The sequence below is a fragment of the Cucurbita pepo genome, unplaced genomic scaffold (assembly GCF_002806865.2).
Source record: "Cucurbita pepo subsp. pepo cultivar mu-cu-16 unplaced genomic scaffold, ASM280686v2 Cp4.1_scaffold000150, whole genome shotgun sequence".
NCBI classification, from domain to species: Eukaryota; Viridiplantae; Streptophyta; class Magnoliopsida; order Cucurbitales; family Cucurbitaceae; genus Cucurbita; species Cucurbita pepo.
The window spans coordinates 148,011-172,681 of NW_019646441.1; the positions used below are offsets into that span (position 1 = coordinate 148,011).

The following is a 24,671-nucleotide window of genomic DNA, read 5'->3' on the forward strand; positions in this document are numbered from 1 at the left end:
CTTGAGTTAATGAGAGTAAGATTCTATAATTTAAATCCCAAAACTGCACGTGAAAGAACTACTATGTACTTACAAATATATGAGAAGAAAAGAATTTCATCTCGTAAAATTTTGTTCCAAACCTCCTTGGTCAATTCCCTAAAATTAGATTTATTAAATCAACCTCAAAAATCATTCTCACCCGTATAAATCAAAAAACAAACCCTCCTAAACCAAAGTTCATAACTTAAGATAATCTTAACATCGAGTCACATATGATTATCTTGTGAAATATTAATGTACTCAATTAACACATATATATATAAATCAATCACTATAATATAAATATTTTACTCCATATAGTATATACATAACAATTGCCAAGAAACCAACTACTGCCTTTATTTAATGCTATTCATGTTATAAAGCATAGATTAAAATAAAATATTAATTATTCTAAAAGAAAGAACAAAACAAATTATTTCTCTAAACTTCAAAAGATCAAAAAGATATGTTTCAATTTTGAGATAGTTACAGGTAAGAAGATCCTTGAGGATTTCATCCAAAGGTGCACACAATTGGAGAACATGATACTACACAATTGTATTTCCACTTCTTCTCTCACTTACTTCACAGACTCATTTAGAAACGTTCTTAAGCCAACCATGACTAAAATGCCTGAAACTTATAGGTCCATATTTGAGTTTGTGCTTCAACCACCTTCATTACGGTCCAACTTTAAACGAAGTCCATTAAACGAAGTCCATTCAACCTACGACGTTGAATATGCAAAGGAAATTGTATCAAGAGATTGATAAGACAATACAATAAGTTACTAACAAATCATTCGAGGTACTTAGACTGGCCCTCGATGAGAACGCTAAAAAGCTGAACCATTATTCAGTAGGTTATGAGTCCTATCATTGGTATCTATACTCATGGTGTGACAAATGGTGTCTTTTTTTATATATTCGTTGATATTTATACCATAGAACGGAAATAAGATTAATTGTTAATATAAATGTCGAACCCTCTGATTTATGAATATATCGACTTGTCAATAGATGTTAATTCTTTTTTACAAACAACTCCCTTGTTACATACTAGCATGCTTCTATCCTAATAATATTCATTAATTCGTTGCTAAAGATATTCTCTAACAGATTAATATTGCTTTAACATTCATGGTGGTTAACAGGAAGGGATAGAAAAACTGACATCAAGTAGCTGGCACTTAGATCGGAAGAGGATAACCACGAAGATATGTCGAGTCGACACCGGATTCTCTACCCAATGCTACCCTTCCTGTCCTTGCCACCTACGAATAAAGAGAGAAGAATTCAGCAATTAGGATTGTTGTATGTAAGCATTTACATGCACAAACATAGTGTGCTAAAAATGTAACCGCTGAAGCCCACCCCTAGATATTGTCCTTTTTGGGTTTTCCCTCCTAGGCTTTCCCTCAAGATTTTAGAACTCGTCTATCTTATAAGAAATGTTTCTTTCCCTCAAGATTTTAGAACTCGTCTATCTTATAAGAAATGTTTCATTGATCTCTCCAACCAATGTAAGTAAAAACATTAAATATACCATAATTATTAGATTTTAGATTTAATGGTAGTTTAAGATGGTATCAGAACAAGAGAACATTTATGTTCGGCCTCACATTATATTTGTAATTTCTAAGATTAAGTTAAGAAAACATTAATAATCCAATATTCAATTTTTAAGGAAAAAATCCTAACAGGAATTATTTCTCCAACTGCTAGTCTAAAAGAGATCGAAATCAAGTACAAACCTCACATATCCCATATGGCTCCAGCAACCTCTGCAATGCGACCATCTTGTTTAAATCCCCAGTGAGCTGTGGAGTAAATATGAAGAAGTGTAGCATAAGAATCGCCAGATCAAAAGAGAAGGAAAAAAAGACCATATAAAAGTAGAAAAACATTCTTCAATACTTACTTTGGCACTTATACTATAGAGAAGTTATACTTTCGCTTAACATTAACATCAAGCGCTCTAGTGCGCATTTTCTTAAGGGGTAAGAACACTTTAAGGGGTAAGAACACTTCAGTGCATCATTTTTCACAGCTGATTTTAAGCAAATAAGATTACACATTTATTTTCAATATTTTTGTAATTTATTTTCAATATTTTTGTAATGGGCTTCCGTTAGCAGATATTGTCATCTTTAGATTTTTCCTTTTGGACTTCCCCTCAAAATTTTTAAAACGTATCTGCTAGGGAGAGGTTTCTACAAGAATGTTTCGTTCTCCTCCCTAACCGATGTGGGATCTCACAATCCACCCCCTTCGGAGCCCAGCATCCTCGATGGCACTTGTTCCCTTCTCAATCGATATGGGACCCCCCAATCTACCCCCCTTCGAGACCCAACGTCCTTGCTCGCACACCGCCTCGTGTCCACCCCCCTTCAGGGCTCAGCCTCCATTTGTAGTGGCCCAAGCCCACTACTAGAATTTGTCGCAAACATCATTCCTTACAAATTGTAGTATTTCTTCAATCATTATAGATAACTCTTTTGCTAGAACAACCAACTTACAGAAATGAATTTAGTCCAAATTGAGCTAGAAATTGTAGTATTTCTTCAATCAGTGAATTAGTTTAGAGGAAAAAAGATCCCCACTTGCTGCTCTACTGACGTTACTACATTTATAATAAATCACGCACATAATAGTCTTAGCCGCATAAATATATATCTGCATTTATGCAAAATTCTCTATACCACATCAAGGAAAGAAGATGACCTGAAGAGTAATTGTATGATCAGAAACATCAACAGCTTTTGCACGGAAGATGTCAGCAATGTCGAGGACATCCCTTCTGGCAGCAGCATTTACTGCAACTTTTATCAACATTAATTCTCTTTCAGCGAACGGCAAGTGCGTTAGATCCCGCACCTGAAGATGTCATCCCCGATTATTTTATCAATCATGAACTAATACAAGTCGCAAGATCATAATACTGTAAGCTATGCACTTTTAAGAATCTCATAAGATTATTCATGGAATTTTTTTTTTCTCAACATAAAAGAGATGGAATATTATTTAGAGGAATAGAGTAAATAACAATGCCACCTATTTTTTCTCAACTGAACTCATATGAAAAATAAAATAAGCATAAATTAAATATAACAAAAAAATAAAATCAAAATGAACCATAAAATATCTCAACAAAAGAAAGGATATGTTAATCTTTTAGGTAAGGGCCTTCATCCTTCAGAACCAACTTATCTTTTAGTAAGTTTCCCGCACTAGATACGTAGTTTAAGTAGGGTACTACGGGTTTTGTTTGCTTTTTGTTCTTTGAACAATATACGAACTTATGATATAATGAAAAGATACATGTGTTCAAACAAAACAAACCCCTACAAGGAAAGAAATAAAGTCATGAAAACTAAGAAAACGAATATGAAAACGGACAGTAACATCATTTTGTAAAAATCTAGGTATCATCCCTTCCTATTCTTTCTGTATTATTACCTAGTGTTAGAGATTTATTTAGTCAAATGGCACAGGCATCTCTTTCAAAAAATTAATAACTTGCAGCGATTTGGGTCTATTTGATCCCTAAAATTTAAAAATTACAAATTTAAACCATAAACTTTCAAATTTTTTAAAATGAACATATCTACTAAACACAATTGAGTTTCCTTTAGAAAAATTCAAATTGATGTCTAATAAATTAATTAATTTTTAAAAAAATTTAAATTCTTCAGTAACCTACTAGACATAAAATTGAAATTGAAATTGAAAGTTTAAGAAATCTATTAAACACAAAATTGAAAGTTTAGAGATTTATTAGACACTTTTGAGTGATCATATACCAAATACACAAACTTCAAAGTTTAGAGACTAAATTTGTAATCTAACAGAAAAAAATAAATACTAATTAGGATCATGAAACCTCCAAAGTGAAAAACATTTTGCCTACAATACTTTCAAATATCGAAATGTAGGGAAAAAAAAATATTTGAAGCATTAGTCAAGGCAAGAAACTCAGTCGTACTAGCATTTAAACTTTATCAATAGAAAATTACTGAACATGCTACCTCATGAAGATCTATTAATTTATGAAGCTGCTGAACCAACTTTCCAATTGACTCGTCAGTTCCAGGAATGACTGTTGTGATACGAGATAATCCAGCCTTTTCTGCATGTCCTACAGCAAGACTCTGGAAATTTTCCAAATACAAAATTATCACGACGCCGTTGAAAATAAGAAAAAGTTCGAAGTTAAGAATATAATTAGAACCTACCTGAATGTTATAACCTCTTCTAGAAATAATCCCAGTAACAACATTGAGAACTCCAGGATAATCGTTTACTAGCATAGATAATGTATGTGATTGAAGACCACTTGACTGAAAGTTAGCAGAACACATGAAAAGTTAAAAGAAAAATTGCAGAAGAGATAATCTACAAACTACATAAGGAAGGAATTAAAATGACAAGAAGATAACATTTTGATAAAAAGAGATGCAGTATATGTACACAAGAAAATGGCGCAGAAGTTGTGGATCATTTGACCTAAAACTAGACTAACTAGAAAATATCCCATCACTTTTACTGGAAGGAACAAAAATTTGCACATTACCGAACATTGAGGTTCATATTCAAAGCCCATCTTCCTGAGGTTCATATTCGATGATTGAGATGTCTTGTTTCACATCGGAGAAGCTCATTCTTCAATTTTAACTTCGTTTCGATTTCTTCTCAAGGAAAAGTTCCAAGAAACAGCACTTTGATTCCAAAGATAAGCAATGGGAACCTCTTTACTGAGAGATTGATGGTAAAGAAAGGGATTTAAGTTGAAAACTTTGTGCTTCCAACCAAACCTCCTTCCAAAACAGAGTTTTGGCTCCCCTCCCAACTCTACCTTCAATATGATTGTAAACCAGATTCTGCAAATTTTGAATAGACTTCCATGGCCCCTTGGAAGTTTGCAAAGGAAATCTACCCAGCTTGAGGTCATAAGTCCGGAACCAAATTTTGTAGCAATAATTCTACGCCAAAGAGCATTCTTTTCTTGGTGAAAACACCAAATCCATTTGGCCAAAATTGAGATGTTCCTTTCGTGTATATCAAAAATCTCCAATCCTTCATCAATAGAGGATTGTATAATGGACCATCTGAGGAGGTGGATGCCCTTTTGACAATGCCTCCCCTCCAAAGAAAAGTCCTGTACTTTATGGATTTGTGACCTTGGATGGAGCAAGAAAAATGGAAAAATAATAAATAGAAAAATTGTAAGCGTAGCTTGGATAAGAGTGTGCCTACCTCCTTTGGATACATGAGAAGCCCCCCAATTATTCAAATGCTTCTCCACTTCTTCAATAACTGGAGCTCAAAAATTTAGGGTACAAGGATTGTCATTCAAAGGGAGACCCAAATAGGTAGTTGGCCAAAATCCAATCCGGAAACTAAAGGGTGAAGCAAGACACTAAGCTTGCTGCGAGCCAATTCCAACACCCAAGAATTCCTTTTTCTGACAATTAATATTTTGACCCGAAGCTCCCGCAAACTGGATGGTACGAAAATGATTGTGGAGATGAGTTGCATTTGAAGAAGAAAATAGTATGGTATCATCACAGTAAATTGGAGGTCGGTAATGGATAGTTTTTGTGGATCTTTTCTACATGAAAACCTTCAATCAACCCTTTTTGTTCTGCTGATAAGAGCATCCTACTAAGGCAATCAACCACAAGCATAAATAAAAAAAAGGAGAAAGGGGATCTCCTTGACAAAGACTTCTAGATGCTTGTGTTATTCCTCTAGGTTTACCATTGATAATAATGGATAAATTCATTAAAGAGATGCACTCTCTAATCCATGTCCTCCAAGTTTGCCCAAAATCTTTACACGAAGGCTTCCTTATAAAAAATCTATATCCACCAAATCCGAAGTCTTCTCTATATCAAGTTTTATGACTACTCCACTCTTTTTCCTTCTATTCCACTCATCAATGATCTCATTGGCAATTAACCATTTGTTTTGCAACTCTGATGCCATATAGCTTCCTCATTGGCAGAAATAGAAATCAACTCCCCTTTAATGGAACTTCTTTGCTGTATATTACCAATTGTCAGTTAGGAAGTCTCCTCCTTAGAATCAATGGCTATGAGCTCTTGGTGAAGGTTAGCTTTCATACAGATTTCAGTTGGAAGTCCTTTTTTTCTCCCAGCCAAGTGCTAGTCAACGCATAAATCACGAGAAAGAACAAAGAACATTCTCACACATCCAACAGAGGAAGCCCTCGAAGGAAAAACAAAATATAACAAACAACCTTATGGTTAAAAAACTCAGGTTAAATATCGAACTTGACTCACCCAAATGGATGACGTTTCAATCAGCACTGGTTGGATATATATTCAGCGAAATGTCCTAATACTACTCAAGGAAATAATAGACATCCAGATAAATTTGCTTTTAGAACTACAATGGAAATATTTGAAAATTATATACATACATCACCATCATAGAGAACACCCCAGTGAGCGTCAAGAACTTGATTTGAATGAAAATTCTCATATGGCTCCACAGGATACACATCTCCCTGCAATACTCACATTAGAGTTGTGTTCAGTGAAAGGTTAGAACATTTCCCAACCAAAAAATAAAATAAAATAAAATAAAAAAGGGGGAACAAGCATCCCAAACAAATTGTAGAAAAATCTCGTAAAGAAAGTTCAAAGAAGTCAGCTGTCTTTTTTTCAAATATAAGAATCAATTTTAATTAGAGATAATAAACTGCATAAATGGATCAACGGAGTTTCAAAAAAAAATCAATCGGCAAGTATATAACAATAGGATTGAGTAATTATTAAAAAAAAACAAACGAACACTTACGCATCAGAAGCTGAAAAAAANAAAAAAAAAAAAAAAAGAATCCTGCATGAGGATAGTATTCCTCTTTTTCACTTTAAAGATCCTTCTCTTCCGCTTCAACAAAGTCAGCCAAAAGAAAGCTCCACAAGCATTTAGCCATAGGACTTTCTATGCCAATTCCACCGATGACCACAAAGGTTTTGCACCATAAACTGAAAAGTGGAGTTAGGATAGGAGAGATGAAGGTTAGTAAAGGTTAAAAGATTTTCCTAAAATCTGAATTGGTGACCTGGCTGGAACAAGAAAAGATGGCACGGTGAATCTCCATTGTTCTTGCAAAGACAGCACCAATTAGGTTCACAATGTAGTAGTAGGCATTATTATGTATCATTATTATGTATATTAGAGTATTGTCTTAGATTCAGAGTTTATTAGTCTATTTGTATAACTTACTATGTTAGTTTAGGCCTCCATGCTTACCCATATGTATGTAACCTATATATGTGTGACTTCACTATATTAAGTTTAACGAATATTTTCCCAATATTAAATTAGACAGAAAAAGAACACAGTTTTTGAGAACGGAGGAATTCAAGAACTGCTTACAAAAAGTTGGAATGATTATTGATTCTCTTTTAATTAGAGAGAGAGCCACAGAAAAGTTGGATTTTAAGATGAGAGAAACCCTGGATAACTACACTAAAGCAGTCCTAAGTACATATAAGAAAAGGAGGCTATAATGCAAGCCATATAATAAGCAACAAAATTATGCAGCTCTATCAGCAAAAAAATCACCCAAGGATCCTAAGCGATCATTCCAAATTTCCAATACGTTTTTATTCTCTTGTCCCACCATGCACCACAGGTCGGCCTCTTCATTCACACAACTCCAAAAGGGCATCTCAACTAAGCGACATGCAAGCATGTATCCAATAGATCTCTTTGTCTAGGCCCGTCCAAGACTGCATTGGTCACACCAACTCAACACAATCAAGCAGCTAAAGAAATTACCAATCAATCACTGCAACCAAGCACACTTCAAAAGAAGTAAGGGCTCACGCTCCACAACCACTTGACACCTTTTAATCATGTATTCAAGTATGTTCTCAACCTTAGCTTAGCCATATAAATACAAGGCTACCTCACTAGGGCAGTTTTCTACCTACTTTCGATTTTTTTTTTTTTTTCAACTGACGTTTGGAATTTGCTTGGTTTGTAGCAGAGATTGTGGTCTCGTGATGGAAGAGGTTTTGTTATGTTTCATCCTATACAACATGATAAGGGTTGCGCAGACATTTTGTTGCAGTTCTTTAGAGTACTTGGTTAGAGAGACATTGAAGAATCTTTAAAGGTTCTGAAAGTCATTGGAGGTGGTTTAGTCCCTTACCAACTTTAATATCCTGCATTAGGCTTTTATTATTAAGGATTTATAATTGGAGACCTTTCTTTCTTTGGTCTTTTGTTTTTTGTTTAGCTTCGGTTCCAGGTTATTCCTTTTGTGGGCCTTTGTTATCTTTTGTTTATTTCAATAAAAACCAAGTTTATCCATAAGAATGTTGACAAAGCTTGATCCACCCGTGATTCTAGCATTTTTAAGTACTATTTCTTTATCATATTTTATCAATAAATTGAGGATCAAAGACTACTTGGTGAGCAAGGAGTGTAGAAATGGTTGTTTGCTGGAGGTGGAGAAAGAGAGATAAACGCCAATCCAAGTTGGCAAAGTCTAGTCGCTAGGTTAATTGGCACTTGCTTTTCAGAAATGCCAATCCAAGTTAGCAAAGTCTTGAGGTAAGGCACAAACTTTGAACCTTTATAAGAAAGAGCAGACTTTATTATTATTTTTGTAGCCCTAGAACTTCAATAAAAGTTCATAGTTAAAATACATACTTCCGTGCTTCAGCAACTTTGAAGAAAAAAGGTTTCATCAAACCTTTCATGGAAAAGAACAGAAGTACATACGGTTGAGGTAGAGATGTTGCCATTGACTGATTGAATTGAATCCCCTACAAAGCCTTCAACCGGCCTTGAGTCTTCGAGATCCGGATAAGAAGCTGCTGAGAATCTCCAAAAGGGAGCTGTCTCCCCCATTTTCTCCCTTCTCAATGCTATCTATACACAGTCAAACAAATTCAATGTACATGAGAAATGAAAAATTGTTTATCCACATGCACATGAGAAACTTAAGCAAGGATATCGTACCAAGCTATAATCAATATACCATAGCTAAAATTTCTATATCAGATATTTAAATATGTATAGATAGGAACGTGTAGTAATATATATTCATTACAATATATTAGATAATCTCTAGGATATTATAGAAAATTATACTTAAAAGCCTACTAGAAAAAGGTTCAATTGATTTTTTGTTGTCTCCAATGAGCAAAATTTATTGGACAAAAACAAACATATACATACGTAAAATATGGTAGTCATGAGTATTTTGGTTAGACGTACACTAGAAGGGTTAACATCAATTCTCACAAAAACTGACACCCAGCAGCAAGGGAATAGAAGAACTCTCCAACCCACTATCTCTTTTAGATTTTTGTACTAAGCATCATAACTCCCTTGCTGTCAAATATCAGTTTTTGTGAGGGTCCTTCCAAAGTCAGAGGGCTGGAAGGCAATTGGAGCCAATTATTTAGTCCTTTGAAATGTCCTTTTCACTGAAAGGTAATTGGAGCCCATTATTTAATCCTCTGAAATGTAATATTTTCAAGAGCAGTTAATAAGAGAATGATTCAATTGGGTTTCTCTTTTTCACACTGTGGGGATGCACACTGTCTATGGATCCACCCCAACCAACTCTTCTAGGACGAGGACCTAACAAAGAAATTGGGAAAAAGAAAAAATACGATAGAGATTTCAAAAAGATCTTCCGTCTCAATCAATTATGAGGGCAAGAAACCTTTATTGAAAGTTAAGGACTCTAAGGTTCCTCAATGAAATTGTTGACTTGGAATATGAGGGGGCTAGGAAGGAGGGAGAAAAGGAGGTTAGCTGGGGAGTTGTTAATTTGGGAGCATCTGGTTTTGTACGTAATGAGAAAAGTATTGACGGTTCCTTTGATAGGAGTTTGTGGGTAGAGTGGGTGGGTTTGGAGTCCGTGGGAGCATCTAGGGCTGATTTGATTTTATTGGATGGTGGCTTGTTTAAAGCTTTTGAAGTGGTGCGAGGGGTCTTCTACCTTTCTGTGGCTTTTGAGTTTACTAACTTGAGGGTGAGTTGGAGACCATTATTTAGCGTAGAGTACACAAGTTTGAAATAAGAAATCAAGGTCAAGTGGGTTAAGGATGGTGACGACAATGCGTCCTTCCATATAATTGGGCGAGAGCTAGGAGGAATCAGAGCCTTAGAGACTTCATGGATTAATGTGGGAGTTTTGACGGAGGATAGAAAGATTGAGGAGGAGACTCTATCTTTATTCTCATCAGGCCCCCATCTTCCAAGGTTCCAAACTCTTCTTTCAATGACGACGTTATTATCGAAGAGGTTGTCACTCGAATTTTAACACCATTTGAACAGGAATTTACACGGAAGACCAACAAATAAGTCACGTTCTATTTTCCTTAAAGGCCATAACGGTACTGGGGGCACTCTTTTTTCTCGAAGTTTTATCCAATCATTACTTAACCCTCCTTCATCACTTAGAACCAATCAATGTTCAGATGATGAATCAGAAGTCAGTGGTATTCCAGAGTTTTGGAGATTATTTAAAAAGAATTAGCTTTAAGAAATAGTTGCAACAGCATACCCCAGCTATGGTTCTTGTTCAAGAAAAAAAGGTGGTAGGCCCTTTCTCAAGAAGATTCATTAAATCTATGTGGAATTCAAATGAGATAATTGGGTCCAAGTCAAATTCTTTCCAATCTAGGGAAAATAACCCAATCGAAGACTCAGTCGATCGAATGTATTCTTTTGTAACAAAGAATCAGTTTGAAAATTTCTATATCTCTACTGCCCCGCAGTTGTTCTTTTTCTTGAACTACAAATTGGCTCTTCTGTCAAGAGTTTCATTAAATCCATATGGTCTTCAAAAGTCATTAGTTAGGAGAATGTCGGTGTCTTTCGTCGATCTAGAATTTTTTTTGGTCAAGTAGTTTTTCTTTGAAGGTTGGCTCACTCGCAGTTTCAAAAATTTGATCTTAAGATTCTTCCAGCTCAATTCATGGGTTTCTCCTCTAGTTTTTTGGATGGTCAAGATTTTCCAAGTATTCCTTGTCGATCAACTTGAGTCGGAAAAATTGATAGCTTAAGGATTTCTTCTTGGTGTTCTCGTTCCAAGCCTTTTGTTACCTTGATAGTTAGTTTCTGATTCAGAATACATTTATAGTTTATGTAATTTGTTTGTTTACTTGTTCTTCACTCTTTTCACTCTTGTAGAGTTTGTACCTTTTGAGCATTAATCTTTTTTCATTTTTTCAATGAAAAGTTTTGTTTCCCAATCAAAAAAAATCCACTTTCAGCACTCAATGTATCTAGATCCTCTTTTGTATTATTTCATATTATCAATAAAATATTTATTTCCTCTCAAAAAGGAACATGCAAGCTTCTTTAGTGCACTGTCTCCAACTTTGCTCCTTTGGGAAAAAAAATTACTATTCTTCTTTATCAGGCTTCTTTTCTTCTTTTTTCAACTCTTCCACCTCCTCTTCTTTACCCCACTCTTCCTTCTCTTTTCTTTCTTCTTTTCCTCATGTCAAATATTGTTTTATTTTTTTTTTCTTTTATAAAGAAGTTACACCAACCTTCAACGTGACACTCACCTCACCTTCTAGCGGTGGCCCACCATGGAGAGTGCTATGTTGAAAGTGCTCGTCATGGTTATCTTCGAGGCATAAAGGACTACTATAACCCTGCCCCCTCTCACTGTAGGTGACTACTTAGGCTCACCTCAACAACAATGGTCTTCTTTCCGTAGAGCTTTCCTATGATTTTTGAAACATCTTTGCCCGTTGTGAAGCCCTTATGTAACCTTCTGATTGCGTGGACATATCTCATTCTCCTCTTTTTGTATGTCTTCAATTGATATATTTCTTGTTTCTTAATAGTAATAATAATAAATAAATAAATAAAAAAGAACAAAAAATTAGAGTTCCATTTGATAGCTTAGAGCAATGGTATAACATAACTTTAAATTACCCAAGCTAGAAATGGAGTTGGAATGTCGGAGCTCTTGATCATTCTTCTTGTTATAGCATTTCAAATCATTTACTTTCAATCGATATTAATGCATGCATTAATAACCCGCCATTAAGAAGTGTGTCTCCATAAAAAATAGATCAGAACAATGCACTAACTTGATGATAGCTCAATTGATCAAGGCATTATAACTTCTATCAAAAGGTCAAAATATTGAATCTCACTCCCATAAATTGCTAAAGAAACAAAAATGTCAGAACAAATATAATATCTTTACCTTTCCCGTTCTAGCAAGTTCTTTAATTCCAAACTTGCTGAAGTTTCTTTCAACGGCAACCAACTTTCCAGGATCTCCAGTCACCTTAAGACATCAAGATGAAACAAACCTACTAAACTACTAATAAATAGAACATAGGCGACACAAATGAATATCTAGCATTAATATATATATAAATATATAGATAGATAGATAGATAGATAGATAGATAGATAGATAGATATAGTTCCCACTAACAAAAAAATGAAAGAAAAACAAGAACATGTGAAAAAANAACTTGGCCCCTCCTCACACAATCTCTCCACCTCTCTAAAAGTCATGTTATTTCTTTCAACCCAAATTCCCCAAACAAAAAAAAAAAACAAAAAAAGACCAGTTTGTCTCAGCACTTTTGTCTCTCATGAAAAGGAGAACTCAAGAACACTTCCTTCATCAAAGAATAACAATATCTCCTCTAAGCCAAATGAGGTCAACCTCTTATTCCAAATTGACTACACAAATGGTAACCCCACAGCAAGTGGTAAAGGTCTCTTCCAGCCTAAAACGAATACAAAAGCAATGTTGCAGTTGCAACACAAAGGAAGGGTCGCATTGAACTAGATCTACAATGTTTATCTTACCATGCAAGTCCTGCTACACACACACACAAAAAAAAAAAAAAAAAAAAAAAAAAAAAAAAAAAAAAAAAAAAANAAATAAATAAATTTCTTTGAAATTTTAATCTTCTAAATAACGGCAAAAGCTGAGACAACTTGGGGCGGAGAAGGGTCAAACAGAATGAGAAAGAAGGGTCAAATAGAATGAGAAAGAAGGGTCTACAGGAGAAACCTCCGAAAGACCAAGAGACTAAATCCTAGAGTTCTTTCTCCCTAGAATTACATGCTCGTCTTACAAAAGGAAAAGAAGAACCGTCACATCAATCACCTCTCTATAAGAAGAGAAGGCGACAGAAGCCTAAGGATATCGAAGAAGAGAGATCAGAAGGAGAAGGAAAAATCAAAGCCTTCAAATATTGCTTCTTCTAAGAGAGGTGATATAAACTAGGAATCAACTCACAGAAGTGTTCATCTCCCTCCCAACAATCTTCCAAACCCACACCTTCCCCAATGGAGCATATAATAAATTGAGATAACAAAGGGAATTAATATGCAATAGCTTTCTAGAAGTTTGTACCCGATCTCTTAGAACCACTACCTACCACTCACTCAAAAGGATGCGAGTCATTTCTGCTCACCATAACTTTGTACCACTGAGCATCAGGATCCATGAAGAACCGAACAACCAAATAGCTTGCAACGCCTCATTGCATAATCTCAAGCTCTCAATTCTTAATCTTCCTAGTTCTACTGGCACCACCAACTCTCACTTAACCAAATGAGACCTTTCGCCTCTTCAACCCCCTCCCACAATAAATTCCCCATCAGTCTTTCAATAGACTTACCACACCCAACTCAAATCATGAATTTAAGATTGCCATACAAAAATTTCTCATTTTAATAAATAATTCAATCATTTCCAACTGGACAATATTTTTGTAACCCTTTTGGGATGGGCTTCCTCACTTTCCTCCCTTTTGTATCATTTCATTTAATCAATTGAAATTGTTACAAATCCAAAAATAAATAAATAACTAATTCATAGTGTCAAACTTTACAAACATTTTATTCGGGTTAAATTACAAATTTGGACCCTATGGCTTGGAAAGACTTAGAGATTAGTCTCTATGGTTTTACAACTTGAACCTTCATTGGATAGCATAATCAGCTCAGCACTGCACCCAAATTGATTGAACTTCTTTTAAACCCAACATTTACCTTTCTCGCCTCTCATCGGTTTGAAAAATAGTTCCAATAAAACTATTCAAACCACTGAATCTGATTCGGATGAAAGTTTAAGTAATAGAATCTACTGCTCTTTTCTTAAAATGTAAATGCGTCGTTATCTAACCAGATTAATAAAGACTACAACTCAACACACAGCTTCTAAAATAATGGTAAATAACTAATCCAACTCTTTAGGCTAAGAATCTCCCATATCCCCAGACTTGCAAATATGAATTTTTATAATAATAATTTTTACCTTAAAGAAAATAGTAGAACTGATATTAATTAATAAAACGGAAAAAATACTTTTGAGATATTGACATGTTTTTTTTCTGACGCTAACATTCAAACAGAAGGCTGATCATCGACCATGCAATAGATGAATGTTTTAAAAGGATCTGAAGGTAGTTACCTCAATAGTCAGTGAATGTTCTGAAGTATCCACAATTTTTCCTCTGAAGATATCTACTAACCACATTATCTGAGGATTAAAAAAAAACGAGGTATAAAACAATTAAAAATTGAAGATGATGATGCAGTAAAGGAAATTGAAAGTTCTCATAATCCTCAACAACTTGATATTAGGTATTTTTTACACACAAAATAGTAGCATATTCTATAGGAAACGGAAAGATCAAAGTTCTCTTTCTTTTTTACGTGAAACAAATAAAAAAGACATATGAATCAAATAAAAAAGATACATCAAAAGTTCAAAGAAAACAAATTCCTTAACAGAGAGAAAATATATATATATATATATATATACACAAAGATCCGACAGGTTTAGCACTTCTAAGAGAGGCCAAAGTTGCATCCAATCAATGACCCTTAAAATGTGAAACCGTGAACCAACAAAAACAGTCTTCAACCAACAAGGGCACTAAAACTGAGTCGCTCCATATGTACTCTTCTTTTAATTGATTCAAAAATCAACCATATCCAATGTTCTTTAAACCTCAAGGCGCACTAAGGAGCAATAGCTTCATCGGGGCATTTTTGTGGTATATTTGGTTAGAGAGGTATTCGTGTAGGACTTCCCTTTCTTGTAATTTCATTTTATGATTTGGTTCCTTCCAGCGAGAGAGAGAGAGAGAGAGAGAGAGAGAGAGAGAGAGAGAGAGAAGCTGTCCTTGAGAAAAATGAAAATAAATACATAAAACAAGGTCATGCACCTATCAAGTACTGCACCATGAGTACATAATATAACAATAACCAGAAAAGGCAGATTTTAGAGGGCAAATTTTCCAATTAATGTTGAAAAGAGGGAGAGGATACATAAAATTTTGGCTTTCATTCTGTTAACTAAACATCATTAAAATAAAACTAAATAAGAAAAAAGGAAAGGAGAATCAGAGGAATAAAGGGGGGAAATAGTACTTAGAAATATTGTCACAAAAAGAAACAGAAATTAGAGTTTAAAATTTTCCTTGTGCATACCAAAATGGCTCTTTCTGGCGAGAATATCGAATGACAATTAAAAACATAATGCAAGTCATCACCTCAGCACGAGTACTTGAATCTGCATTGAGTTTCATAAGCACCAACTCACGCTCCACTTGGGGCTCTTTTGAGATATCTTCCACCTGATAAATTGAAATATCTTAAGAGTTTAGAGAGTGTTATAAATTGTTATTTTTGGAGGGAATACTTTTTCATGAAACAAATGACCCAATAGTGGGTAAATAATACAAGATAAATTTCTTTCAAAGAAACTAAATATAAAAGGGAAAATAATTAAAAGATATATGACTAATGTTTCAATCTAAACACAATTATACAATTATACTATAAAAAAATCTACAAATAGCAGCATGGCGGCACTACTCGTTCACTTCACCAAAAATATAGAGGAAGCCTCTGCATTGAGCTGATAATGTTAATCTTTCCATGCATGACTTCCTAGGCAAAGATTCTTATCTTCCTCAAAGCTCTCACCTTCTGAAGCAAATAAAATAAGGAGAGCTAGGAAAAGGAGAGGCACATGAAAGGAGAAAGAACGAGCTAAAGGAAAACCTAATAGAAGGATTAAGGCTCCACAAAACGAACATCTCTATAACCCAGACAAATGTAAACACCAGCAACAAAGAAATCAAAGAGGAGACATCTTAAGCTTCTTATCTTGTGGCATGTAAAATTAAAGTTAAAAGAAGCGGAATCAAGACCAAAAAAGATCTTCTCAACCAGAATTGATCAAATACGTTGACAGAGTGTCTCCAAATGAAGCCTTTTACCTCTGATTACCTTTTTTGAGCATAAACTTCTATAATCCTCTATGTTTAAAAAAAAAATCAAGAATACTGACCCCTTGATCAGATTTCAATTTGTAAACGAAGGATCTCCTGTCTAGCCAGAAAACTCCCCTACTTCAGCCTCCTCAAGTTTCTTCAAGAATGCTCTCCCAAGACCAACAACTACTATCCCAACTAGCACACACCAATCCCCTTCGTCAACAGCAACCCCGAAAAGACAAGGAAATTGTATATAAAAAGATTCCGAAGTAAAGAACGATAGCATAAAAAATTAACCAAACCTTGATAACATTGACAAGTTTGTGTAGCTGCTCCACAACTTGTCTCAAGACATTCTCTGTTCCAGTAACAACAATGGTAAACAGAGCCTTATCCTTGTTCAATCCGACGGCAAGTGACTCAATGTTGTAACCTCTCCTAGCAAAGACACCCGCAATTCGGTTTATAATTCCACTTTCATCCCCAACAAACACAGATATAGTATGTCGCTTCACCCTGAAAGCAAAAAAAAAGAACACAACGTCACCTTGAACTTTGTAACATGCAGGATGAATTCTTAAGAAAAAAAAAATACTATAATTGAGGAAAAAGATCCCTTTTAGCACTAAAAAAGATGCAACAACCCAGTTAATAAAAAAAATGGGTTAGATTTTTCACCAGGAAAATAAAAGGTGTAAAATTACAAATTTAGCCCCAAAAATTTAGTTTACTCCATCAACTTTAAAAGTTCTCACTAGGATATAGAATAATTCATTAACACCATTACTAAGACATTGATGTGGCGCATAGATTGAACCAACAAACAATGAGTTGCACAATGTGACACAAGTGAAGAGGCTAGTTAGATAAAATAAGGGTGGATAAACAAAACAACCGGTGTGATGATCAGCCAAAATACATTTTAAAACAAGTTTTGTGGCCTACTTGTGCTCGCTTGCTCTTATTTGTCAGGCTAGCCCACCCCTATTTACCATCTATTGTCACGTCATGTGAAATCATCATTCGTTAGTGTACTCAATATGCATATCATCATTTAAGCAACGATGGTACTAGCAGAAATTTATAAGAATCAAAATAAAAAATTCAAGGATGTAAGTAAAACTTTGCCACAACTATCAAAATTTAGAAACCAAATTTATAACTTCACTTAGAAAAGAAAAAAAAGTTGCATGAAAGGGAATTACTACAAAATAACAAATAAGAAAGAACGATACTTGGTTCCATACCAATATGCTGGAATATCCTTGCATTCAACTGTGACAACAAAGCTAGAAAGCACGGCTACTAAAGAGAAAGATGGAAAATATTTTGTCTCTTCTTGTTGTCAACAATTGAATGGTGGGCAAGATTCATGCACGACCGTTAGCAGGAAAGTATTTTTCATTCAGAAATAGATGAGTGAAAGTGAACTTGATACTCATTAAACTGCTTTGATACTCAACAATTACGTAATTACTCTATTTCCGCCAGTGGGAGATTTTTTCAGTAAACCTATTAGCCCTCTCCGTCGCAAAATTTCATATATCAACAAAATAATGAACATTTCTCACCACTAAATAAAACGATATCTTAAAAAACGTCAAAGACAAAATGAACGATGAAGCAACCAAGCAGACAATACTCATAGTGTTTCAATAAGTGGAAAACCGAAAATAGCCAATAAAACAAGATACTAACGAGAACGAAAAACAAGAAATAAGAAAATTGAAGAAGAATGAACAGAAGGTTTTGCAAAGTACTCACGCTAAACGAATGGCAGGACGAGAGGAGTCGCTTACAGTCACTACATTCTCATTAACAGCAGCAGAAGAAACACGCAGCCTCGGAAGCTGAAAACTGCTCAATTTCTGCGCTTTCTGGAAGCCACCAACCAAACTCTTGGAGAAGACAAAGCTAGAGGCAAGTGATGAATAGCAAGAGCTGTGAGCTTTCGCAGAAACTGGGCAAAGCGATATGGCGGCCGCCATGGCTGATCGATTAAGAAGGAAACAGGGAGTGAGAATGTTCGAAAAGAAAACCACACCGTTCCTAGAGTGGAGTATCGCACACTAGCCGAAAGAGGGCATTTGGCATTCCTCGCCTTTTTTTTTTTTTTTTTTTTTATTTTTTTTTCTTTTTTCTTTTTTTGTCGTCCTCGGATATGTAGATTTTGGTGTCGTGGGCGGGTCCCATTTAATTTCTCGTGATTCCCATATTTTTATTTTTTAAAAAAAACAATATTTCTAATACATAATTTCTATTTTACACAATTTCTAATTAAAAAATGTAACATAATTTATAAAGTTTGTAATATATAAATAATAATATTTATAAGAAAAAATTTAGGCTAAATTTTATTTAATAGCGGAAAAAAATGCAAAAAAGTCATGAAAATGTAATATTTAAAAAATTATTTATTGTAACTCGTACTAGATATATATATATATATATATATATATATATATATATATATATATATATATATATATATATATATATATATATAATATGGGGCGAGGAATTGGTAGAGATGGGGAATATAATCTCCGTCCCTACCACTATTTATCCAATGGAGAGAAATCTCTTTCTCGTTCTCCAATATTTTAATGATGACTGTGACTTGTGAATATTTGATATTTGCACTTTATAAGACTTAAATTATTAATTTAAGATATATAGCAGATAATTGTGATATTTTTTAAAATAATTATAAAAAAACAACTGGACAGTAGAGATATGGGTTGAATTGTTTTCCAATTGGGCGGTGAACTCTATTTTAAGTTTTTATTAGATTACTTACCATTAAAAAAAAAATCTTAAATTAGGAAACTGGCAAACTGTGATGATGATATATTAATGATATAGGGAGTGAACGTCAGTCCAACAAATAAATGGGATTTTCAGGTTGGGTTTTGGGTTGTGAATTCTATACGTGACGGTTATTCTATCACATCAAAAGTTCCTATCGTCGGCTTACGAATCGGGTGGGCGTTGTATTGTAGCAGCTAACCGTTGTGGCTGTGCTTGGCCGCCAGCTTGTTCTTCAACCATGTTCGTTGCTTGTGTCATGGCATTCATAACAATCAATTCAAGGGGTATCGATACATCCACTGTGATATGAATCTGACTACTGATCTTTTGTATGTATCTGAAGGACTAATTACAAGGAGCAAGGTAAAAAAGATTGAAGATGCCTATACATTACATCTTAGAGCAAATTTAGAAGTTGAAACAAAGATTTTTTAGCTTGAAAATCTTTATAATATTACGATTTAAATCAAGAAAATAATTGAGTGGCAATAAACCCCAATTGACATTGGAAAGTGATTAGAAGACTTTTCGTTGCTTTATCCAAGCAATGTTAGGAATCACGACTCTTTACCATAGTATGATATTGTCCACTTTGAGCATAAGCTCTCATTGCTTTTGGTTTTTCTCAAAATACCTCGTACGAATAGAGATGTATTCGCCAAAATTTGTTTCTTCTCCAGAGTTTGAAGATTCAGAAGATGTTTTGTATGTAAAAGAGTATTTGGGAGATGAAAACATTCGGAATAATCTTGTTACTGTGTATAAATAAAGTCCATAGTCAGTTCTTACCTGCATTTTCTATGTGAACCTACTACCAAAATTGTGAGATGAACTACCTGCATTTTCTATGTGAACCTACTACCAAAATTGTGAGATCCCACATCTGTTTGGGAGTAGAACGAAGCATTGTTTATAAGAGTGTGAAACCTCTCCCTAGCATATGCATTTTAAAAACTCTGAGGGAAAGCCCGAAAGGAAAAACCCAAGGAGGACAATATCTGTTAGCGGTAGGTTTGGGCTGTCACAAATGGTATCAAAGCTAGACACCGCGCGATGTGCTAACGAGGAGGCTGATCCACAAGGGGGGGAGGGGGTGGACATGAGGCGGTGTGTCAGGACTCTGGGCCTTGAATGGGGGTGGATTGGGGGCGTTTTAAAAAGCTCCGGGGAAGGCTCGAAAGGGAAAATCCAAAGAGGACAATATTTGTTAGTGATAGGTTTGAGCTGTCACAAATGGTATCAAAGCTAGACACCGCGTGATGTGCCAGCGAGGAGGCTGATCCCCGAAAAAGGGGGTGGACACGAGGCGGTGTGTCAGGGACTCTGGCCCCGAATAAGGGTGGATTGGGGGTCCCTCGTTGATTGGAGAAGGGGATAAGTGACAGTGAGGACGCTGGACCCCGAATAGAGGCGGTGTGTCAGGGACTCTTTGGGCTCAAATAGGAGTGGATTGGGGGTCCCATATTGATTGGAGAAGGAGATGAGTGAGAGTGAGGACGCTGGACCCTTTCCACATCGGCTGTAGAGGAGAACGAAACATTCGATGTGGAAACCTCTTCCTAACGACACGTTTTAAAAATCTCGAGAAAAAGCCAAAAAAGTTTGGGTCAAATAAATAAATTTGGAATTACAAGTTCCAAAAAAGACAAATAATTAATTTTTTATTTTTTATTTTTGTGTCAAATTACAAGTTCACTTTGAATCCTTTTTAATTACGTGTTAGTGGATTTCGTAGATAAAATAAAATAAAATAAAATAATTAAATTAAGAAAAATAATTATCTAAAATTAAATAATATAATAAAATTATTGAAAAATATTTAATTTTTAGGCCTTCTTTTTCTCCTATTAATATTATTGGTTAAGAAACAAAGAATGCTGTTCATTGTCTTTCTCTGCAACGAAACAGATTTTGTGAACAATTTCCTCTAATGGGCAACGATTTTCGAGGATGAGGGTAACCACATCGCCCTTCGTTTGACGCATTTCGCCTCTAGGGTTTCGTCTCGGAGCTATCAATTCCAGTGGCATTTGAAGTTTCCGGCAATTTCAACCCTCCGGCAAGAACTTTACTGGTAATTTTCTCGGTCTCGAAATTTCATTTGTATTTCTCTTGCCTGAATTTGTTGTGTGTTCTAATTCACTGCTGAAGTACTTGCTTGAATGTTCCTCGAGCATCATAGGCCGACTAGACTGCAACTGTTTGATATTTCTCCTTTATCTCTTGCATTTCGGTTGGGATGCACGATAGTGATCATATGTTGAATATCCTACGCATTGTTTTGAATTCTAAACATTGGATTTTAGATTTGTTGCAAAGTTGTAGATTGAACAATTTTGATTTGATTTTAATTTGTAGTACAGAGGCTGTCTCTTTTGATTCGAAGATTGTGTAATAAATGGCAATATCAGTATGCAGATAACCACCCGCTCGAATGGAAGCTATGATTATGCAGTCCAGATTATTGACAATAGCGAATTATATCTCCAAAGGATTATGTCTTACTTATATGCCTTGCCTAATCCATAACATGGGCTATGTGGCTATCCTTAATGGACACAATTCAACTCTTTGCTTGAAGTCTGTCCCTTTTCCTCGAAAAAGGTAGATGTGGAATTTATAAACTTCTATCACGTGTTGTTAAGAGACCTGTGCTATTCTTCTTGCATATATTTCCATTTTAGCTGGAGAATTATTGGTTCATAAGATCATGTCTTAATAGTATTGGATGAATGCTAATTTTGTTGAGCACAAAAGTTAAGCTGGAGAGGAACAGATTAGTAGCACGTCTAGAGAGGTTGAGAAATCTTGGGAGGGGATTGGGGGAGGTTGCTAGATTTAATGCATCTTGTGAGCGTCCATTCTTTTTTAATTACTAGTTTGGTCTCTTTCTTTTGGATTGAAGTCTCTTTCTGTAGTTAGTGTTAAGTCTCCTTTTGCGGGCTCCTTTTTTGTATGTCCTCGTACATTCTTTCACTTTTCTATATAAAGTTTTTCTTTTTTTCTTATTTAAAAGAAGAAAAGTAAACTCCGTATCGTTGCTGTTATGAACATTCGTTTGTGATGTTATTTTTTACAGTTTCCGGACGAGTAGACATCTACAACAATTAGCCTTTGCATTAGACACAGGTGGGGTATCTAGTAACGGTGGGGGAGACAACCTTGATGATGGTAATGAGTCGAATCTGGGTCGTACTCGATTAGGCAGGCTAGTTAGTGCAGGTGCCAGACAGTTACTGGAAAAACTAAACTCAGCTAGAAAGAACTTTCCTACAAAGATATTTTTGCTTCTTTTGGGTTTCTATACAGCCAATGCTCTTGCTACAATTCTTGGGCAGACGGGTGACTGGGATGTTTTGGTTGCTGGTGTGGTGGTTGCTGCCATTGAATGGATTGGTATACTCATGTACAAGAAGCCACCACCTCTATTAACTAGGAGGTTGAAATCATTAATAGTACTGATAAACTATTGGAAAGCCGGCGTATGCTTAGGCCTCTTCGTCGATGCGTTCAAGTTGGGGAGTTGAAAGATGTTGCTTCCTGATTTGAAATAGAACAAAAGGTAGTTCTTTTTATCTTAGAGGAAAGTTATTTTTGTACGAGGCACGAGTTCTTATTCCATCTTGTGTTACTTTTGTAACTGTATAATCTTATAGATACCTATTATAGGATGTTTCTGTACTATGATCTTCTGCAATCTTCACATTTTTAGTAAGAAATTTTAGTAATTAATGCTTTTACTATTTCGAATGGGGAAAAGATGCTGCCTCCTTCCATAATCGTTCCTCCAGTTTGGACCACGGGGATCATTGAATAAACGAAGTTGGTTTCCAAGTGTAAAACGGAAAACCTTTCTCATAGTGACAATCCCATGAAAAGAAATGACAATAGCAGCCTTTTTTCTGTCACCCAACCCAACAACATTATAGGGAATGTTTGAATTTGGTTTGTTGCTGTTTAAATATTTGGTCTTCCCACCCTCTTCTTCATCCATTACCTACTTCCCGACCCGATATGCAACTAGAGAAGATTTACAATGAAATTAGGCGGAGTAGGGATGAAGCTGGTTGGCAATGGCAGTGAAGTTGGGCATTTCAGATGTAGAATGTATTTTGGATTTGAAATAAGTTGTTGATAGCTGAACAGAGCCCATTGCTTTCCATTTTCTGTTTAAGAGAGGCAGGTGCTGCTGAAATCTCCTAATTTACCAGTTGCTATTGAATATTATAATTGCTTATACAGGGAAAAGTAGAGAAAGAAAGAAAGCAAAACAGGAAGAAGAAAAGTCATCTTAGCCAGGAGGATCTGAGAGTTCTCCAAACGTTCCTCTACAATAGGCTCCAACTTTGGAGACATTGAAGGCTTTTGATGGGCAATCAAGGGGGCTGGAGCTGCTTCAATCCAGGTTTTTCTGTACTTAACCTCCATATTCTCACTATCTGAACAAAACCCTTTTGAGATTTGGGATGTGAATGGTTATATAGAACTGTTGAGACAAATAAATGAATGAGTTGGTTATAGAGAAGAATGGTTCTGTTTATATATACATTATAAGAAAGGAAGGTTTAAGGTTAAAAATATGAAAGGATTTGAAAGTAATTCGTGTGGCTCTAAAGTTAAATTTAGTCATGTTCGGGATAACAGACCATTTCCATAATGTATTTGATTCATATTTCTGGAATTCCTTTTGTTTGGTTTGAGTTATAAAAGGAAAATGACACTAAAAATAGAAGATTACTTTATTTTTGTTCTCTCTTTTAAAACTAAGATTTCGTTACCCAAAAGAAGTTGGAAGTTTCAATTTTAAGCTAAAATTTAAAAATTATATATAAAAAGGTGTTTGTTTTTAACATCTTGTTAGAATAATAATTGAAATGTGAAAAGTTATTATTCTTTCAAACTCACACATCTATGCATTTTCTCTTAACCTTTCCTTTCCAACTCCTTGGTGCATAAGCAGGCTCCTCTGTAGATTTTACCCGAGCTGATGACTAGTTGATATCCAAATTAGCGGGATTGAGTCTCACCCGAAGCTCGTTAATCTTAGTATCGTTCTCATTTTTTTTTCATGGTTTGATGAAATCATACGAACAATATTCATATCAGTCTCGTTAGCATTCAGTTTCACCATGGAATAGTTTCAAACTATCATGTAATTTTCAAATTGGCGCAAAATTGAGGAATTTAATATTGTCCCCCAACCTACGAGCTTGGAAGGACTTTAGTTTATCGAATCTACATTTTTTAGCTTTATCTGGGAGTAAACTCTCTTCTACTCACAAGGCAATAGGAGTTTGAGCTTATGTTGGGGAGAAGAAATGTTCACTTTTGGAATCCAAATTTGTGGACATTTTTTTTTGTAGTCAATTATATTTGTTTTATGCAACGGTTAACACTTCGGATGCTTACGATGATAGAGCCATCGTGTTGCATTTTCTGTTAGAGGACGAATGAAGATCTTAATCATATTCTTCGAAGTTGCAGTTTCGCTCGAGCTTCTCTCTTTATATTATATTTGCCATTCACAATAAAAAAAGAAAACATTTCAAGCTTTCAT

The 24,671-nt window shown here is 35.1% G+C and overlaps 2 protein-coding genes across 8 annotated transcripts; one reads left to right on the forward strand and one right to left on the reverse strand.

Moving 5' to 3' along the window:
- Nucleotides 1–440: 440 nt before the first annotated feature.
- Nucleotides 441–18,396, reverse strand: LOC111784080 (acetolactate synthase small subunit 1, chloroplastic-like). Of its 2 annotated transcripts, none has more exons than XM_023664908.1 (13): nucleotides 18,068–18,396; nucleotides 16,606–16,819; nucleotides 15,575–15,658; nucleotides 14,488–14,556; nucleotides 12,253–12,336; nucleotides 8,790–8,939; nucleotides 6,469–6,555; nucleotides 4,259–4,363; nucleotides 4,052–4,174; nucleotides 2,748–2,900; nucleotides 1,778–1,843; nucleotides 1,198–1,297; nucleotides 441–737 (listed from the first exon to the last, which is right to left on the reverse strand). In XM_023664908.1, the coding sequence occupies exons 1-12, from the start codon at nucleotides 18,289–18,291 to the stop codon at nucleotides 1,214–1,216; spliced, it is 1,443 nt and encodes a 480-aa protein (XP_023520676.1). In that variant the 5' UTR covers nucleotides 18,292–18,396; the 3' UTR covers nucleotides 441–737; nucleotides 1,198–1,213. The 2 variants fall into 2 exon arrangements, with proteins under 2 accessions (XP_023520676.1, XP_023520675.1); XM_023664907.1 differs by having other exon boundaries at nucleotides 441–751.
- A 2,591-nt stretch (nucleotides 18,397–20,987) lies between these two features.
- LOC111784049 (ycf20-like protein) lies at nucleotides 20,988–24,315 on the forward strand. 6 transcript variants are annotated; one of them, XR_002813475.1, is made up of 5 exons: nucleotides 20,988–21,188; nucleotides 21,473–21,718; nucleotides 22,194–22,676; nucleotides 23,357–23,519; nucleotides 24,075–24,315. XR_002813475.1 is itself a non-coding variant. In XM_023664870.1 (4 exons), exons 2-3 carry the CDS (start codon nucleotides 21,549–21,551, stop codon nucleotides 22,639–22,641), a joined length of 618 nt encoding a protein of 205 aa, XP_023520638.1. In that variant the 5' UTR covers nucleotides 20,988–21,188; nucleotides 21,473–21,548; the 3' UTR covers nucleotides 22,642–22,676; nucleotides 23,357–23,851. The 6 variants fall into 6 exon arrangements, 5 of the variants coding, with proteins under 5 accessions (XP_023520638.1, XP_023520636.1, XP_023520639.1 ...); XM_023664870.1 differs by lacking the exon at nucleotides 24,075–24,315 and having other exon boundaries at nucleotides 23,357–23,851; XM_023664868.1 differs by lacking the exons at nucleotides 23,357–23,519; nucleotides 24,075–24,315 and having other exon boundaries at nucleotides 22,194–22,854.
- Nucleotides 24,316–24,671: the final 356 nt, after the last annotated feature.